The 20547-nt window shown below is 47.4% G+C and overlaps 1 protein-coding gene across 2 annotated transcripts in view; it reads left to right on the top strand.

Annotated features, from left to right (window-relative positions):
• Positions 1-20547, top strand: part of LOC144107665 (phosphatidylinositol-3,5-bisphosphate 3-phosphatase MTMR14-like) — a 38534-nt gene that overhangs the window by 11672 nt on the left and 6315 nt on the right. For both annotated transcript variants that reach the window (XM_077640780.1, XM_077640779.1), the window contains exons 7-18: positions 300-423; positions 637-753; positions 2532-2605; positions 2720-2790; positions 3252-3329; positions 7227-7290; positions 7708-7870; positions 9333-9369; positions 12610-12674; positions 12768-12826; positions 14884-15019; positions 18829-19008. In XM_077640780.1, the coding sequence (XP_077496906.1) occupies positions 300-423; positions 637-753; positions 2532-2605; positions 2720-2790; positions 3252-3329; positions 7227-7290; positions 7708-7870; positions 9333-9369; positions 12610-12674; positions 12768-12826; positions 14884-15019; positions 18829-19008 (1168 nt within the window). The remainder of the gene's footprint in view (positions 1-299; positions 424-636; positions 754-2531; positions 2606-2719; positions 2791-3251; positions 3330-7226; positions 7291-7707; positions 7871-9332; positions 9370-12609; positions 12675-12767; positions 12827-14883; positions 15020-18828; positions 19009-20547) is intronic.

Raw genomic sequence — 20547 nt, 5'->3', positions numbered from 1 at the left:
CACGTGGCTACATTCCACTGGGGAAGAGCATAGATATGCCCTTATGCGTTGAATTTCCTTTACCAAATAGGAGACACAGAGGAAGTGTTAGATTCATTGGCGTTGATATTTTCCCTTGGTAGCGATTATAAGTGACCACTGGCGGGAACGATTGCTCTGTGTAAATGTGGTCATGTCTGTATGTTTATGTGCAGATGCAGCTGTGCAGGCTGTATTATCTGCACATGCAAGCAATGTTTTGTTACTTAAAGAAGTGGTTGTGGCACCAACACTGTCGTTCTGCGCTGTGTCTTCTGCAGGGCTGCCCTCAGATTACGGCGACACGGATTCCAATGCCAGTGTCGCTGTAGCGGCTGACAGCCTGGTGGAAGAGGAGAACTTCATAGATCTGGCAAAGGACAATGCTCCACCAGCCACTGCAGGGTGAGGGAAGGAGGCCTACTCAATGTTCTGTTTCTTTTAATTCTTGTGCGCGATGTGTCTGATTAAAAAACGGCACCTTAATATGGTCCCAGATGACCGTCTGTTCAGGGCTAGCGCAGAACTTGTGTTAAGTGTGCCTGTTGTCTTTTTCTGGTCTCCATTAGCAGGGAGAACTCTCTTAATTTCTATATTTTTTCCTTTTGTGCTGCTCAGTCATTGGCCACTGTTCAGCACTTTGCGCATGGAAGACATCCGGCTGTTGAGGTTACTCTCGGTCGACCACATCTGCGACTTCATGGTCGAAAACAAGAAGGTCAAGTTCTTTCTCAAGTAAGTGATGGGCTGCGTGAAGCACATCTTGTGCATCATCTAACACTTGGCATGGCGCATATAGTTGGGGTCCACTGGATTGAATAAGCCCTTGACTTTAGTCACTGCTTTTATATGGTTCTTTTTTTACACCCTTGCCATTCTTCATGATTTTTCTTACATCATCATCATCAGCCTTACTACACCCACTGCAGGGCAAAGGCTTCTCCCATGACTCTCCAATTAACCCTGTCCTTTGCCAGCTGCATCCACCCTTTGCCTGCCAACTTCTTAATCTTATCCGCCCGCCTAACCTTCTAACACGCCTGCTACGCTTGACTTCTCTTTGAATCCACTCCGTTACCCTTAAGGACCAGCGGTTGTCTTGCCTTCGCATTACATGCCCTGCCCAAGCCCATTTTTTTCTCTTCATTTCGACTAAGATGTCATTAACCCGTGTTTGTTCCCTCAGCCACTCTGCCCGCTTCCGATCTCTTAACGTTACACCTATCATTTTTCTTTCCATGGCTCGCTGCGTTGTCCTTAACTTAAGCTGAACTCTTTTCGTTAGCCTCCACGTTTCTGCCCCGTAGGTGAGTACCGGTAAGATAAAGCTGTTGTACACTTTCCTCTTGAGGGAAATTGCTAAACTGCCACTCACGATCTGCGAGAATTTGCCATATGCGCTCCACCCCATTCTTATCCTTCTAGTTATCTCCCTCTCATGATCCGGATCAGCTGTCACTACCTGCCCTAAGTAGACGTATTCCGTCACAGTTTCTAGGCTCTCGCTGCCAATTGTGAACTGTTGTTCCCTTGCTAGGCTGTTGAACATTACCTTGGTTTTCTGCATGTTAATTTTTAGACCCATCGATCTGCTCTGCCCGTCTAACTCATTGATCATGATTTGCTGTTCACCTCCTGAGTGACTCTTACATCAGGATAGCACTCATTATGTCACCAAGGCAGAATGCCTCCATTAGCCAACTACCTTATGAGAAGGGCGAGGGGAATGTGTTCCCTGCTGTGTCATACGAGGGAGAGGGGACAAAGAAATAACATGGACGCAGCACAATGACTTGTGGTTAGCAAAGCATGGTGTAGGGCTGTAGGGTGTCATTTTGATGAGCAGGGTTTCCCTGAGGCAAAGACTCGCATGGAACACGGGAATAAGACCAGCGCCTGTGATGAAGCGCAGTGCACTTGGCTGTCCTTACTGACAGTTCCTGTTTGGCAAAATATACGAACGGTCCGGGTCTGAAACACAGTGCGACAATCAGCCGGCGCGGTGGCTTTCGCACAGTACTTCGGTGCAAAGGGGCATACCATCCAAAGGAAGAGGTTTTGGTTACTTTTGTCACTGCCGTCGATGGACCGGATGTGTAATGTCTTTTTACCTCATTCAACAGTTACATTTCTCAATATCAGGCGGTTTGGGTCATACGTTTTCCCGGATAATACGTTTTTCTCCTCAACTAAAAAAAAATGTATCAACGGGGTTTTACTGTAGTTGGTTTCTTCTGGTCGGTAGTCTTGACCAAATTTGTCTCAATGGGGAACTACTGTACTATATTTTGTGACCACAAGCCCTTACGTGTGAAAGAGGTGAAGAGAATTAAATCCCTTGCAGAACGAAGATATAGCTGTATGAAGGTAACCATTGACTAGTGCTCTGTCTGCTCAGCATTTCAGCTTGAAGACCTATTATGCCTGCCTTCTCTTCTGCAACTGTCGGAATTATATCTGCTGTTTAGTTTTTCTTAGGCATTCACTTCTTTTTCCGTTTGCTTTGCTTGCAGGGTAACCTCTTCAGAAAAGGTTGACAAGGAGAACAGATACAATGGGTTCACCATCTACAACCTTCCTTACCCAGGTATAGTGCTCAATGTTAGCCTATTATTATTAGTGTTATTGATTTATTTGCTCATTACAAAGTTGTGAAGTAACATGGAAAAGTGTTAACTGCAATTTTGGCTGCCTTTTATAGGTTGCGAGTTCTTCAAACACTACCGAGACAACGACTACAGTGGGGAAGGCCTCATCTACGACTGGGATCAGGTACTTGGAATGTCGTTTCATTTCTTGAGAGGTTCAGTGCTTAGGTGTATTACTCACAGTCACAGGCACTTTCCGGATTCCTTTTCTGTCCTTAGCTCATTGTCCCTTACTAGGAACTGTTGCACCAGTCCTTGTTAAGCTGCTAGTTTTTATTTTAGTTGGGCCAAGCAAGCGACTTCACGAAAGTTAGTATCGGTGTTGACTTCAGCATTCTACCTGTGTGTGCGAAGCCTGGTTGCAAGTTTAGGCTGGGAAGCACTTTTGCCTGCTGCCATTAGCAGTCGAATTCTCGGTACCTATGGTACACTCTCTCAGCTGTTTTATTGACAGCCTGTGTACTGAGTAGAGATTTTAAGGGAGAGTTCAGGAGGTGCAAATTACTACTAGCTTTAGCCCTTGGACACAAGTCTTCCTGGCGTTTCAGAGCTGTGCTCTTTGAAAGCAATTCTTGTGTTTTGCAGCACTTTGTGAATGCTCCTCTGAACATTCCTGATGAAGCCATCACTTCTCAACTCAACATTGAATGGCCATTGTACAAGGCAAGTTTAATTTTTCGTTTTATTATTATTGTTCATGCTTGTAGTGATAACTAGCTTCAGTTTCTCTTGCATCACACTGTTTGTTCAGGAAAACGAACCCAACGATTTGTGGAAGGTATGGCTGGATTTGGAATATTTTTGAATGTCTACAACAGTGAAAACTCGTTATAGTGAACAGATTAAAAAATTGTATAATAGTTTGGTATAGCCAAAATTCTTAATTAAAAGTTTGCTAAAAATGTATGGAATAGCACAAAATTTAGTCAGTGAAGGGACAGCAATTCAGGCGATCCTTACTAGGAAACAGTCATTTTCGCAGGTTTCAGCGGCGTTTTGAAGGCGCTCGCTGCTATTCTGGAGACTGCAAAAACCGAGCGTGGTAGGTTGGCTTACCTGCACAGCACCGCAAGGGCAGGCTAAGCGCCAGCTACGATGGCTTCCCCGCATCACAGCCATGCCACATGGAAAGCAGTATGCCAGAGCGAAAACCGCTGCCATTTTCACCACTTCCACGACAGCCGACATGAGCACAGGGTTGTTACTGCAAGCCTACAACCACCTGAGCTGCTGCTTCCAGGGCGCTGCCTACGGTTGCCAGAAGCGTGAACGCGTGCTGATTGCCAGACTACAACCCTACACGCCGCTGTTGACGAGAGCGAGATAAAAGCGCAAATCTTGGCGCTTGCCGCATCGCCTCCAGTCTCTTGTGTAGTGTGGCAAAGCCCGCCGCCTACCATCCTAACGGGCACCGTTTGGCACTGGGGAAATTGATATATCTGTTTCACGGCCAACTGCGTTTAATATGCAAAGTAGAAATTGCATGTGTTTGTCAAAAATACTTACAAAGAGTTCGAAAGGCAAGGACAAGAGCCCACCTTAAAGAGGCTGCGAAACACTGATTGAACGGATGCCGGCTATACTTCAGATGGATTCCTTGTCACACAGGTGCCGACTCAAAAAGAATCACAGGAATCGATGCATAGGAACGGAAGTTATTCTATGAAGAAATGTAAAAACACAAGCAAACAAAATGCTGCCCTCAACTCGATTTTTGCGTGGCTTCCCCATTCCCATTTCACTCTCCCAATGACAACACTGGGAGGGACCAATCAAAACAGCCTATCTTAGCACGTGGCGGAAGTTTACACTCCGTGGTTGCCTGTTCTCTGTAACTCGTTCATGCCAAGGCTGGCAGTGCCATTTGCATGGTTACAACAACCATGTGAACGCCCAGCTGACCCAGCGATATTTCATCGTCACTTTGACGGCGCAGAAGGGGACACTGATCAGTGACATTCCCTGACTTATGGATCGGAACTGGATCCGAACTCGAGCGCGAGATACTGTGGCAGTGTCACAGCCTGCGCAAGATATCAGATACAGTTAGGATAGCGTGTACCGCTACTGCTTACCGCCTACCATGGCCTGTTGCTAGGAGCGTGCTGATTGATCACGGTGAGCAAGGAGCGCACGCTGTTGACGGGAACATGGCACCATCTGGCACCGCCGCCCGGTGATGCTCCACAAGCTGACGATGCGCATTCCCTGCTAAATGTGAAACGAACTACTTTTTTCTTTGCATCCTTCCTTGGGACCGAAACGAACGCTTCTAGGGTGCAATGGCTCGGTCGGATCAGTTCCGCAAAGCCGCTCTCAGATACATAGAGAGTAGCCATAAGTGTTGTGTGCTAGGTGGTAGGATGTTTACAGAAAGGCACAAAGTCCTTCGATGCAAGAAGTAGCGAGAGCCTCTGGTGGTGTATTTTTGTTTTACTTGCTTTACAGTGCTTTTATCTAAGGCAAAAAAGTTGGTTTTGTTGTGTAATATAATACACAAAAGCTTGACAAAACGTATCTCTAGTCATTAACACATTTTGCAGTATATTTGCTCTTTGTCCAATCATCAAGCTCCCGCCAAGTGATGTAAAATCCACTGCTAAAAACCGCCGTCAGCGCCATGAATTTGTTTTTGCAGGCTAATTAAAATATTAAAAACCAGAGTATATGCGGTGCGACAGATGCTAATAGCATCACTAGAACTCATTCTAAGCAACCAATAGGCAAAACAATGCACTGATTATGTGTTTCGGGGCCCTTTAAAATTGTTTTGAGTTCAAGGAGTGTCATAAGTGCTCCACTGAGAAGCAAACTTCACTGCCTGGTTCTTTAGAAAGTACATGAAAAAATGTATATTTTAGTATGTTTATGCAGAGATGCCTGTTTGTGCCGCATTAGTTTGCACTTAAGTAATGGCACATCCTTCATGAGATGGGGGAGGCTCACGCCAATGTCTGACATTGCTAACTCTCCTGTCAAAATGGCATGAATCTTGTCATTCGGGAATTTATTATTGCCAAGGGATGTAGCATTATCCTGCTTGATTAGTTTTATTGTGAAAAGTGTTGGCTGCTGGAACTACCTGCCTTTCAGTAGCCAGGTACTTGCGAAAATATGTACAACGAGCTTTTTTTATTTTTGCCAGTATAAAAATTGCCCACTGGGCATCGAAGGAAGTGAATTAAAATAAAAATGACACACACATAGCTGCCAAATGTAGAGTATGTGGATGTTTTTTGTACGGAGGTTTCACATTGAAAGTTCCGTTGCATTTATGTACCGTATTTACAGGATTGTAAGTTTGCTCGAATGTAAGTTGACGCCCCCACATCACATTTCTGGAAAAAAAAACTTGGAGGTCGTTTACACTTGGCCTTTAATAATAGAACTCAATAGCACTATCCTGCGGCCTCTGCTTATTGCCAGCCGCTATCGGCTGCCGCGCGCAGGCGCACCCGTAGGCACATTCCAAAACGAAAATGTAATGGTCACTGGACTACTCGTCCACACTTGCGCGGTCGTCCTCACTAGCACTGCCGTCGTGATCACTGCTGCAGTCCCACAGCTCGTCGTTCTAACAATGTCGTGCGGCAAAATCCCGCACTTTGCAAACAGCCACATCACGACATGCCGTGGAACAGCTGAAAATTTTGCTTCACTGCAGCTGCCACATCTGCATCACCCGTTGCGAACATCGAACTTGGTTGTGCAGTTGTTCGTTTCTTCGGCGTAAAGATTGACAGCCATCTCGAATGTAGCCGTGATCGAGCAACAGTCGCTTACCGGAATTGAAGCACAAATGATGAATTACGAAGCACTACATTCCAAACTTGTGAAACGCGGTCGGCAGTAGTCAAATGCATCAGAGCCAAAGAGAAACTACGCCTGAGCGGCGTTGGCTCTTCCGTCGGTTACCGACACTCCCTGGCACCACTGCCGTTCCGAGTGGCGGTGCCGCCGCAATCGGAACAGGAGCCCTTCCATCAACTATATCAACTATTGACGCTCAAGGGAGCGCCGAGTGAGCGGTTGAAAGTAAAAAAAAACAACTTGGACGACGCCTATTAAAAGTAGAGCGCAGATGTGCTATTGGGCCGCCACCGCTTATCGGCAACCGCAATCTGCGGCCACGTGTGAGGAGTGGGCTGGTGCCGGTTCTCTGCTTATCAACAGCCACTATCGGAAGCCACGCGCGGGGTGGGGATGCCAGTTCTGTGGGTTGAAATAGCAGCTGCTCAAGGCCAGCACCAAGAGCAATGCAACGGAGCCGCGCAGCAAAAATGCAACCACGCTGTAGAATGCCTGATATCTCGTTTGTCTTGCCTTTATTTATGGTGCAGTGCATTGGTTTCTATTTTAAGTCGACCCCCCCCCCCCCCCCCCCCACTTCAGCTTTCCAGGTTTTGAAAAATAGATTGACTTACAATCGTGTAAATACGGTAATGTTTGAGGATGATGTGTGTCATGTCACGTATTATAAGGATGTCATTTTGTTATATGATGGTGTTTTGATTTATCACTCTTGTCATTTCTTTCTCCTCCCTCCTATTTATTTTTCAGACATGGGACGTGGTGGTGCTAACTAGAAATTACTTGAAGCTTTTGCTGAAGTACATTTTTGATGGTGAGCTTTCTTTTAACATTTTTAATATACTGACCGTGTTATGCATTATTTGTTGCAGTGATTTGTTATGCTACTGTTAACATGCTAAACATGTCCGTATTTGTTGCTCTTTATACAAAACCGTGCATACATGGGAATTATTTGATGTTGTGGAGTTGTGCCTTATGGGTGGGTAGCTCTCTGAATGGCTGTCTTTAAAGCAGTCGGTTTTGCTTGACAGTCGGGCAGTTTTGTGAAGCGTAAGCTTTCTGAAACACTTGTGTATGTCATGACTTCATCATGCTTGGTTGAATTGGTTTTTCTCATCTAGCCACGATGTAAGAGTTCCTAGTTGCCTGTACCTTAGTTGCATAAGATCTGTTGTTGTTTCGGACCAGTTGCATGCCTGTTTTTTTTTTTTTCTTCGTCTTTGTGCAGGCACGTCCGGTCTGTTGGTGCACTGCATCTCCGGTTGGGACCGCACGCCGCTGTTCATCTCACTGCTGAGGCTATCGCTGTGGGCCGACAACAAGATCCACCCGAACCTCTCACCCCTCGAGATGGCATACCTCACGGTTGCCTATGACTGGTTCCTCTTCTGGTGGGTAGTGCCCTGCCCTTAGCTCAGCCAGCGATTCCCTTAGCTTGGCTCTCCCCAGCTTTTGACTCTGTTTAGGGGGCAGTGTCTACAGTAACATCTGGCAGAGCGCTTACTGAGCCTTTAAAGCACCGTCCGCTTGCACTCTGGCCACTTGCTTACTCCGCTCAGTCTTTCCATCAGTCCCCCATCAAAGGTTAATGACTGATTCTCAAACATGCACCAACCTTTTCTAGCGGGAACCATGCAGAAGGTCTCATAATCACTTTTTAAAGAGCATTGCTCCATCGTGGGGCTGGAATTTGTCATCGCGAAGAAACTTGCACTATTCACCTGCCACAGAAATATGCAGTTCTGTTGCTGAGCACAGTGTCATTGGTTCAGTAGTACCTGTCTGTGGTTGCCGGATGTGAATGTGTTGTGTGTAGCATCTGTGAACGGAAGTTTGTGGGTGCATCGGAGAACTTGAGGTGGCTGAAAAAAATTCCTTGCCCTCCACTGTTGTGTCATTCTTAGCCATTAGTGACCGATCATGGTGGCTCAGTCGCTTTGCCGTTTAGCTTTTGATCAAGGTCGCGAGGTCAGGATCCAGAGCGCCCTCCAGTACGGCGCCCTTCATATAGCCCCCTGCTACACACTACCGCTACTACAGTAAAATCTTGTTGATAAGTAAAAAAAAATGACATAAAAATGTATTACATGAGAAAACGTTCGCAGCAAAAGGAATTGCAGCAAAAGAACAGTATGACATATCACCAGCACAGCTTGCATAGATCAAACGTGATAACACTGCGGGCATGCAGTAAGCAAATAGAGAACAGATTGCCTGGCACAATGAGATCTTTATCTTTGTGATTGCGTCATTAGTAAAACAAAGGCAGGCACTTTGATTCCACACACCTTAACACAATCTGTTATCAACTGTTGCACCGTGAGAATGTTTACTGACAACAAACCAGTGGGCAGAACCTTTTGATTGAGCTTCTCCTAAAAAGGAGTAAAGGAGTCTGCAGGGTTTTGCATGTGTCATGTTTTCGTCGCACATACGAAGGAAGCTACCAGTCAACGAAACCAAGAAGCATAGGAATATGTTTTTTTTTTTAATTTGTGTTGATCAGTGGTAAATTAATAGTTTAACTATATTATCTCTAAAAGGTAATATAGCTACACTATTAGTTTACCACTGATCACACTATAATTTAAAAAAAAAAAGAAGATATAAACATTCCCTCCATGCTCCTTGGTTTCGGTGACTGTTTGCCTTCTTGGTATGTATGTCATTCCCTTGTCTGCCCAATGCTTTTGTTGTGAATTTTAGGAAAGTTTAGTGCAGCATTCAGTAGTTGATCAGGATCTAGACAGTTGAGGGGGTGGGAAATAGACGTAGCGACAGCCAGACAAACTAGTGTAACATATTCCTGCGCATGATGCTTACCTTATCCTCCTCCTTTTTCATGTTCTGCAGCCATGATTTGCGGGATCGGTTAAGCAAAGGAGAAGAGGTGAGTCACTTCTGTGGCATCTACAACCTTTGTTGATCGGAGCAAGTCACTTGCATGATGCTGTTCGACTTTGGGATTTCTGGGCAGGGACACTTTGTGTGAGTGATTTCACGAACACATAGTTGCTAGGAAGGAAAAAGTCTGTAGCTTGCTTCATAGCCTGAGAGTGTCTTCTGTTTAGTACAGTCGAACCTCGTTATAACGAAGTAGCATCGGGACCGTAAATCAGTTCGTTATATCCGATATTCGTTGTAACAGTAGACATAAATATCGGCTGTGACAAATTCGTAATTTGGCTCGCGCAAATATTCTAGACACTAAAATGCATTATATACTTGGCTTTGAACCCACTACAAACGTGGTAATCCTTACCTGTCTCCTTGTGGCATTCAATCAAAATAGGCCGGAATATGGGAAGGTTGACACGACTGTTCTTACGTCGCCGCGCACGTGAAAGTGCGTGGCGCGAAACGACTGCACCATGTGTCTGCGCATAGGCGACTTGGTGTAGAGAGAGGAACTCGAGTGAGACACAGCGGGAACCATCGCGCCTGCGTGCTCTGCCGAAGCGCGATTGGTGGCCCCGAGAGGGACCGTTGAAAAAAAAAAGCTGCCAAAGCAGCTTTGAGAGAAGAGGAGGAGGAGGAGAGGGGGCGTTGGGCGAGAAGAGAAGGAGGAGAGGCGGCGTTGGGCGAGGAGACATATGCAACGCCAGCCCGGGATCAGCCAAACAGGTTTGCATTCGTTCATTTGAAGAAAGATGTTATCTTCGACTGGTGGCTTTTCACAGCGCTGCGCAGAATGAAGTTTTCTACATTGTCCATGCTCAAGAGGGCCTTTTCTACGTCAGCAGTTTTCGTCGTCGGGAGTTTTTCCAAATATCCTTTCAGCCTCCTGGCCATGTCCGCGGCATCCGCACTGCTCATCGTTGGTTCATCCCGTTCACTCTCACCGCTGTCGCTGCTGCTGTCATCCTCGGGCAACAAAACGCGATCCACAATTTCTTGATCCATCAGCTCGGGCGCCACGGCCAAGTTCTCATCGGCCGAAACGAAATCGTCGAATTCGACGCCTGGGACTGCCAGCCGATCCCAAGTTCTGTCCAGCTCTGCCTGGTCTTCGGGCTGCACTTCTTCTTCGTCGGCAGGCAGAACAAAACCGGCATCCGCGAAACAGTTCCTTATTGTCGACTGCCTCACCTCATTCCACGACCCGTACAACATTTCGAGTGTCGTCTTGATGTTTATTGTTGTCGATCTATGTCGATCGATGTCAAACACCAGTTGCGTCACCAAACGCTTCCTATAATTGCACTTAAGCGAACGAATAATGCCTTTGTCTAAAGGCTGCAAAGCAGAAGTTGCGTTCGGTGGCAAAAACTGCAAGCGAACTGCCTTCAGCACGATCGAAACTTTATGCGCCGAACAGTTGTCCAAAAGCAACAGGACCTTCCTGTGCTGCCTCTCCATGTCCTGGTCGAACGCTCTCAGCCAGTCCTCGAAAAGCTTGGTCGTCATCCACGCTTTTTTGTTCGACGTGTATTGAACCTGCAAATTCCGGACGCCTTTCAGGCACCTCGGATGTGCCGACTTGCCGATGATGGTGAGCCGTCTTTTGTCGGAGCCGTCCATGTTCACGGCAACGACGACAGTCACCCGGTCTTTGTTTTTCTTGCCCCCATGGCAGGTCTCGTTCTTCATCGCCAGTGACCGCTCTGGCAACAACTTGAAAAACACGCCGGTTTCGTCGACGTTGTATACGTCGCACTCGTCGTACTCCTGGAGCAGAGGACGAAAATTCTCCAGCCACGTTTGACATGTCTCCATGTCGACAGCGGACCCTTCGCCAGACAAAGTGTGGCACGCGATCTCGTGCCTATCTTTGAAACGTTGCAGCCAACCGCTGCTTGCACAGAAATCGTCATGCCCCAGTACGCAGGCCAGGCTGTGGGCCTTCCATTGAAGAAGTGCTCCCGACACCGGCAAATTTCGCACCCTCACATCTTTAAACCAAGAAAGCAAAGCCGCTTCCACGTCCGGGTGATGGCAAGGCCTAACTCGTTTACGGTCGGCTTTTATGGCGTCCTCGGTGTTGCCCCCAATCTTCTTTCTAGTGGCCAAAATGGTGGATAACGTACTTGGAGGAACGCCGAATTCCGAAGCAATATCCTTTTTCTTGCGGCCACTGTCCACAGCTCTCAGTATCTGCAGCTTTGTCTGGAGCGAGATCGCTTTCCTCTTCGATGCCATTTCGAGCGCTGCAACAACAAGACTGGCCGCTGTGCTGATGTCAGAACGCCGGCCTCAAAGTTGCCAATGTTGCTGCGCTTGCCTTTCTTTACCGCTGGACAAGTGGCACCGCCTTTCGGCCCTCTGTCATGTCATGAGCTTTCAGAGTTTTCGCGCTCTGTTCACAGGTGGCGCGACCATCCAAACGCGATTTTTGTGCCAGACGGCAAAACTTTTTCAAACGATAAAAAAAAAAATTCAGCTGTGTATCGGCCTTCGATTTTCATTTTGTTTTTTTTTTTTATGCTACTTTCAAGTTTTGAGCCTCGTGTAAACCAAATATTTCTTCGTTACAGCCGATATCGTGGCGGATCTCGCGTTTTTGGTTTCGTTATAAAAGAATAAATGTCACTGAAATGAAGCATGACCAACCAAAATTCGTAATTAGTTCGCTATAACCGATAATTCGCTATATCAGTGTTCGTTATAACGAGGTTCGACTGTACTAGAAAAAGGTTAACAGCCTGCTGAGCAGATTTTTTGGCAAGTGCTTCTCTGGTGCTTAGCGTGGGGCCTAGCCTTAACCCAAGAGGGTGTAAAGAGGAGCATGTTCCTACACTCTAAAAAGAAAGGAGTAAAAAGGGAGTAAGTTGTCCTCTAGCACTCTTCCTTTTATAAAAAGAAAGTGCACTAGAGGGCTAGAAGCATATTCATGTTTAGAGTGCAGTCTCAAAAGCGTAAAAATTAGCCAAGAGTCTTTTAAGTGGTACATGATTCAAGCTGCTATTAATGTCTTACCTATACCTTACTCCAGCAATGGCTGAAAAGCGAATTTATTTATTTATTTATTTTACCTTCAGGGTACCTGGTACATTAGAGAAAGGAGGGGGAAAATAAACAAAAAAGGCAAATCACACAAAAAGTGAACTTGAATATGTATTTCTTGGATCCTGATGTATCAGCCTATGCATGCGCTATTTCTGCGCTCATCGCTTTCACCGCTTCCTTTCAGATCTTCTATTTCTGCTTCAACATGCTCAAGCACCTCGACACGGAAGAGTTCTCCGTGCTCTCGCTGTAAGTGTGCAGCAGGGTGCGAAAGCTGTGATGCCCCCTGCTCATGTGCGTGACTCTGCATCCCCGCTCATCCTGCTTGTGTGAATTTCACAGGAAAATGCAAAGGGAAAGGAGGAACACATCGGACAGCAACCTGGAAGGCATCCTGTTGGGTGAGCACACTCAACCGGGCATTCAGCCATGGTCCCTAATACTGTGTGCGCTCTTCTATGTCTGTGGCTGGCGTACCGTGTGTTGAAAAAAAGATAATGCCTTTGTTTTGCACTGCTTAAAGCTTGTTACCCACTGTGGTGCTTGCTGCTGAGCCAGAGGACCTGGGTTCGATCTCGGCTGTGGCGGCCGCGTTTCAGTGCAGGTGAAACACAAGAAGGCTCCTGTGTGATATGTGACATCAGCATAGGCTACAGATCTCCAGTATTCCAGAGCCCTCCACTGTGCCGTCCCTTATTGCCGGAGTTGCTTCGTGGTGTTAAACCCCACACACCATACCACATAGCATACCTTTCGCGTGCATGCAACGGCCCAGCTTTGTCAAAAAATGTAGGTCAAATTGAGCGCTTTCTTTAGACATGCTATTCACAGCAAAATTGGATTGCTTCCGCTGCTACCGGCTCTTCTATCTGGGAAAAAAAAAAAAACGAGGGAAAAGGAAAATGGAACTCTGTGTTGACAGGTTGTGGAAAAAGACAGCGCATCAGATTTGAGCAGCCATGTGATTGTACTTTGGGACTGTTGGCCACTGTCCCAAGCTGCCTTTTTGGATGTTGACTTGCCTCATAAAGGATGTTTTAGGCTTTCCTTTGATGCCGGCATTCTGTGCCCCTGGCTTTTACTGGAGCTTTTACTCTGGGATGAGCATTTTCAAGGTTATGACTTTCAGTACTCAGCCAGTGGCTGGTGCTGCATTATGGGGCATGGTAGAAGAACTGTCCAGGTAAACGCTTTTCTTTTCTTTTTTTAGTGATGCTTTTACATTATACTTTAATGTCAAGCTCGCGGATGGTTTGGAGAACTTGTGAATCTACCGCACATTAGGTTTTGCTTAATCTAGGGGCAAACAGCAGCCTTCCTGTGTGCCACAAATGCCTGAACTTTGACTTCATCAACAGAGCAAACAGCGTCTCTACTGTAGCCTCTTGCAGCAAATTTTTACAAAATGTGCGTGCTCGGGAAAAGCATCATTGTGATTCCTCATCGTGACCCGGTCACTGGGAGTAAAGATACCAGTGGCCGGAGCATGCGCACCTTTTAATCACTGTCATCAGCCTTACTGCCTGACACCCACTCAGGACAAAGGCCTCTCCCATATCCCTCCAATTAATTGTGTCCGGTGCCAGTTGCGGCCATCTTATCCCCATGAACTTTCTAATCTCAACCACCCACCTGACCCTCTGCTGCCCCCTCCTACACTTGCCTTGTCTAGGAATCCATTTCATTACTCTAGATAAATGACACGGATGCGCAATTTTATCTCGGATAAATGGCACCTGTGCGCATAGGGCTGCATTGCCGTGGGCCCTAGTGCATTGCTGCGGTTTTGGTACAACTCCGGCGCAAGTTTATTGAAGATGCCATGAGGGCCCATCGGTATCTTGCCTTCACATTACAAGCCGTGCCCGTGCCCATTTCCTCTTATTCAGTTCAGAGAGGATGTCACTAACTCGTTTTTGTTCTCTGACCCAACCGGCCCTCTTCATGTCTACTAATATTGCCCCCGTCATTTCCCTTTTCATAGCTCACTGTACTGTCCTCAACTTAAGTATGAGGAGGACACCAGGCGTTTCAGGTGACTGGCGTGCACGGTGGCGTTGAAATTTTCTTCCTGTGTGCCGGCATCCGGTAAACTTTTGCTAGCAAGTGTACACCCCTCGTCAAAAGTATGCAGCCCAAGCGGTTTACTTGTGAGGCCTGCTACTTGCCTCGTTATGCATCCTCAGCGACTGTAATTTCTCAAAAGACAAATGGCTCCACATTCTCAATCCTCCCAAGCTTAGGACTGCTAGATGGGCCAGAGAGCCGCGCTAAACAGCTTAGATGCAAACCCTTTGGGCTGAAATACTTTTGACAGGGACTGTACATGCATGCATTTTGATGCATGGTAGCGAGACTCTGGGGCAGATGCTGCATAGCACAAAGGTGAAAGTAACTGCTTAAATTGGATGGTTGAAAAATGCAGTTCCTGAAATGTTTTGTTGTGTCTGTTGTGCAGAGGAGGAGATGCATGGCAGCAACACGAGCCTCAACAGCAGCTGCAGCAGCTCGACGAGCGGCTGGAGCCAGGATGCACCACCCATGTACTTTCCCGTGCCTCCAGATTCCGGTGACGAGAGCGTGCTTAGCAACGGGCAAGTTGACTCTCTCTTTGGTTGTTCACCGTTGTGTTTGACTTTGCAGTGTCCTTGATGGTCGTGAGATAGCTAATGCTGTTGTTGTGAACTCTGTGCTGGTTCGTGCATTTGGATTTCAAGACCTTGTGTAGCATTTTTTTTTTTTGCTCAAAATTCAATCAGGAATCTCGCTGCAAGAACAGTATGCAATTTAATCGACGTTTAATTGGATGCAGCACAAATGAATGCCCCGACATGTTGATATATGTTGATACCAAGTTTCTGGGCTCTATTTTTGGCAAGACCTGCATTGTTTTGTTTGGGGCAAAGAAGTGGGAACATGGCCTACTGATGCACATGACTTGAAACTCGTGCTTCTAGCCTCGTAGCAGCTCTGACGTTTGGGTCAGAGACCAAGTAGTAATCGACTCGAATGTAAGTCGACCCCCCCCCCCCTCCCACATCACATTTCTGAAAAAAAAACAAAAAAAAACTTGGAGGTCTTTTACGCTTGGCCTTTAATAATAGACACGATAGCACTAGCCTGCAGCCTCCGCTCATCACCAGCCGCTATCCGCTGCCGCGTGTGGGCGTGCCCGTGGGCACATTCCAAAATGAAAATGTATTAGCCACTGGACTACTCGTCCACACTTGCGCCATCGTCCTCACTAGCACTGCCGTCGTGATCACTGCTGCGATCCCACAGCACGTCGTTCTAATGTCGTCGCGCAGTGACATCCCACACTTTGCAAAAAGCTACACCACGACATCGCGTGGAACAGCTGAAAATTTTGCCTCGCTGCAGCTGCCACACCTATATCACCTGTTGCGAACGTCGAACTTGGAGTGCAGTTGCTCGTTTCTTCAGCGTAAAGAATGACAGCCATCTCGAGTGTAGCCTTGAACGAGCACCGGTCACTTACCAGACCCGGAGCACAAATGACGAATTACGAAGCACTACATTATAAACTTGTGAAACGCGGCTGGCAGTAGTTAAATGCGTCAGAGCCAAAGAGGAACTATGCTTGAGCGGCGTTGGCTCCTCCATCGGTTACCGACACTTCCCGGCGCCGCTGCCATCCGAGTGGCAGTGCCACCGCGATGGGAACAGCGGCCCTTCCATCAACTATCGACGCTCCGTTGAGCGCCGAGTGCGTGGTTAAAAGTGAACAAAAAAGCTTGAATGATGCCTATTAAGAGTAGAACATGAATACATTATTGGGCCGCCACGCGCGGAATGGGATGCTGGTTCTGCACGTTGAAATAGCAGCTGTTCAAGGCCACCACCAAGAGGGATGCGACGGAGCCGCGCAGCAAAAATGTAACCATGCTGTAGCATGCCTGATATCTCGTTTGTCTCGCCTTTATTTATGGTGCGATGCTTTAGTTTCGATTTTAAGTCGATCCTCCCACTTCGGATTTTCAAATTTTGAAAAATAGTTCGACACATAATCTTGTAAATACGGTACTTCTATCATATGTTCCGCCCCAGGGAAAGCCTGGCATGCACCCGGCCAGAGGATGTTAGCAGCCAACTGGTTGGCCTCTGGTGATATTGGGGTTCGAAACCAGCAACTCCCTCTTACCATATGGGCGTTGTACTGCTAGGTGGTCGCTGTGGTCTGAACTTTCACTGTGGCGTGGGTTTGCTGTAACAGCCGATTGTCTTGCTGGTTCCATCTCTATTACAGCATAGACCGCTTATAACGCATGCTGTGGGAGTCGGGAAAATCCGCATTATAAGAGGTACTGCACTGTAACCAAAACGTAGCTTTTCCATGCATTCCCGTTTTCTGAATGGCCAGCCTACCTTCAAAGTGCACCTGACAATGCATCAGACACACAACACAGCAATCACTGGCAACATAGAAGTTCATTTGATCTTTTTGTCGAACCGTAATCTGGTGCTGTGACTGAACTGCGTTGCTAGTGACTTCATCTTAAAAAACAGTGAAGCACTTGAGAGCTTGCTCGCTGAGGTTTCTCTGAGCGCAGTTTCTTTCAACAGTCAAGCGGGTCTTTGCACGAAACTTCTGCTGCACTTTCACTCACTTCGTTCGGCTCATTCTCGGATAGAGGCTCATCGCGACTACGCACGCTGCCACGATGTCTTCAGCTGTGGCTACTCCACACGCAACGCCGTCGGGGTCGGCGACGACGAGCTTATCTCATGCCGGTCCTTGAAACGCTGAATATACCCGTTCAATGAGTTGAAACCATCATGCCTCAAAATTTTTGGAAGGCACCTGGCCTTGGCTTGCAATATCGAGCCACTCACAGGGATGCTCTGGGCCTGGACCTCGCGAAACTGTTCAAAAAAAGCGGCGACATCTTCGTACTTTGACGCATGAATCCGCTTCCTTGCAAGCGACGCGGAGTCTTCCCGCAGCTGTTGTTGCAACTTGTCGCTGTTCTTCCAAATGGCGGACACAGTAACGTCGTCGTCACCGCACTTTTTTGCCACCGTAGCATGCCTTATATCGCGTTTGTCTCGCCTTTATTTATAATGCGATGCTTTGGTTTCGATTTTAAGTCGATCCCCCCACTTCACATTTTCAAATCTTGAAAAATAGGTCGACACATAATCGTGTAAATACGGTATACGGTAGTTCTGTCATGTGTTCCACCCCTGGGTTTCGACAGCTTGCCATTTCCTGGCTTTTGGAGGAGCTGATGCCATCGGAACTGAAGACAGCCGAGGCTGGTAGACTTGCTTACGTTGTCAACTTCTCGCTACACACGACGACACAAATGTCGGTCATGGGCTCAGGCGTGACAAGACGCTGTCGCACACGCACGGGGTACGAGCAGCGCTTGCTGCGTTATGCCGCGCACTCGCCGCCGCCATGGCCACCGCTCCAGCATGCTCGCCTGGCCGTGCCATCATGTGCTTTCAAGTTTTGTCCAATCAGTGTGCCCAACGGAGGCGCATCAGACAGCGAGAGGAAAAACGCCTGCTTTGCGACTTCTATTTTCTTCTATCCTCTCCTTCTTTCTGCCTCGCTTTGAACCACGCTGACAACGCTCCCCGACCCGCCAGTTGCCCGTTTCTTGTGCAATCTGGGAAGCACGCTCCTCGCGCCCGTCGGTACCCACGGGCCCGCGCCGGTACGTAGGCCGCCAGGCTTCTCAGAACCTGCATGATATGCGGTCTTCGGTTACGCGCTGCCGCGTATTAAGCGGTACGCCAATACACTGAACTCTATGGGAGGCGAAGCGATTGCCACAAAAAGCCGCATGCAATGCAGTCCCGCATTATAAGCGGTTACGTTATGAATGGTCTGAGGCGTATTTTTAATGAAGTGTTATTCTTCACTTTCTCACTCTGCCTTTTAATTAGCCTAAGAACTGGAGCACTTATTCATCGGATAGCCTTTCGAATGTGTGCAAGTGCCATTGCTTTCTGGACACATAGTAGTGTCTAAAAACAAGTAGAGGAACTTGATCTGACAGTGCTGTGAATGTAGCATCAGAATGACTAAGGACTTGCAGTGTATGTAACTATCGGCTGCCGTCAGGGGCCACATTTTGTGGCAGTTGTTTTTCTGATTCATTCTTTCACCCTTGCACCATTGGTAGTTGTGACTTGGGACATTTTAGCTGACTGCTGAACAAGTTGCTTCACAATTAACAGCGTCTGTTGGCCCCAGTATTGAGGTTATGGCTGAATAATGGTGAACTGCAATAAGCATTGTCGTGAAACGTGGCCGCAGTTTTCTTCCTCATGAGCCAGTGCGTTCATATCTGGAAGCTGTGCGATACAGCCCTGTCTTAGTGACTGAAGTTTTGCTGCTACTTGCGCATCTTTTGCTCTTTGCTCCGTGCAGGAATTACGTGTTTCCCTGCAGAAATGGAGCCGTCACACCGCCCACGATGACCAATAGTAGCGAGAGTGCAGCCAGCACAATAACCAACGGGCGGGGCTCCATGCAGCCCAGCAGCCCCATGGCGGTCCCAGCGTCGCTGCGCCACCGGTCGGAGAGCTCGTCGTCCGTCAGTGCTGGAAGGTTAGCTGTTGAATGTGACTTCTCTCTCTGTGTGGCACGGGCTCGGACTCTTTTCTTTTTTTCTTAAGTTTTCTTCTTAGTCTCAAACTAATTTTGTGTAGCGGGGGGTAAATGCAGCTGAAATTGAGCTGCGAGATACAGTTGGGACAACATAGTGCCAAGAAAGGAGCAGTGTTGGGAGTCGTATGTCGCGAGCAGTCACTTTTTTGACACCAGCGTCGCATTCGATCGTGGAGTGCCACATCTGGCGCTGTCGCCTCATTCCCCTTGTGGTGACATGCGCAGAGGGTGGTGGCGGTGTTTTGATTTGCGTTGCTGCGCTGAGTGAATGCATGGCATGACACCAATGTCGGCAGGAAGCGTCCTTGCCCACAAACTCACTTCTCCACATTCAGCTGTGCTGCTTCGTGGGAATCTGTGTACTGAGAGGGATGGCATAGAAGTCATCGCTCTGGGCTCCAGTTATGAGCTGTGTAAATTTTATTCTCGCGCATTTGAACAGCGAATGGTCGCCATTCCTGAAGCGGTGGCACCCCAGAGTACAACATGCATGGCTTGCCAGCTCCCTTCTTGCGGGTTTTCATTATCTCGGGTTTGTGAAGTCAAGCTTGTGCTGTTTTTGTTGTTTTGTGGATAATGACTTGACTGAGCTTGGGCAGGTGTTCTTAAAATGCCGGTCTAGAGCTGTAGCCAAGTTGGGCCGTGCTATGCACTTTTGCTGATGTCAGTTTAATTTCAGTTATGATCTGAACACTTCTATGTGCAACGAAATACACAAGGGTGCCCTAAGGTGTGATTTTAATGCACATTGAGAAAGGCAGAGCATTAGGCTAAAAAAAATCATGCATAGTTCCTCCAGTTTTCACGTTACAAAAATGCTGTTTATCGTAAACTTTTGTGCAGGAGTGGTAAAATGTAATAACACAAATCACTTGCCTAGTGTGTTGAGGTAATTGCAAAATACGGCTAAAAGTGAACTGGTGCCTTCAGGTTCCTTTCTTTTATTGCCGGCTTAGAACAGAAATGAAAAGCTGCAAATTTATCACTGAGGAACTGTGCGAACCGAAGATTCATAGCGAAAACTCGTGATACAGAATTGTAGATAGTTCTGTAAATTGGTATAGCTCTCATCCTATGAAATGATGTGGAAGCAACGCTTTCACATCCAGTGCTTGGTGGTGGACCTTGCCAGCTCGACTCTTTTAGCTGTAAATGGTTATGGTGGCACCTACTTGCTCATGTGCCTTGGCTAGCAGAGTTATTAGACATTTTTAGCATGCCGAGGACGTACCAGCGGAGACGTACACCTGTTTACCGGACGCCGGCTGCACATGCGCAGTGGCATTGTTGGGGTGAGGGGGAGCCACTGTGCGTGTGCTCGAGGGGTCCGCTAAACAGGTATACGTCTCCGGTAGTACGTCCTCGGCATGCTAAAAATGCCTATTAACCTGCTGAGAACGCTTCGGTTTCAGATGGCCTCTAAGTAAGGCCTTCATTGCTGCCCACCTGAAGTGTGACTGAAGCAGTTTGCTTTTTGTC

Source organism: Amblyomma americanum, chromosome 10, assembly GCF_052857255.1.
Source record: "Amblyomma americanum isolate KBUSLIRL-KWMA chromosome 10, ASM5285725v1, whole genome shotgun sequence".
NCBI classification, from domain to species: Eukaryota; Metazoa; Arthropoda; class Arachnida; order Ixodida; family Ixodidae; genus Amblyomma; species Amblyomma americanum.
Note: the sequence above shows the minus strand (reverse complement) of the source record. Positions and strands in the feature narration are given on the sequence as shown.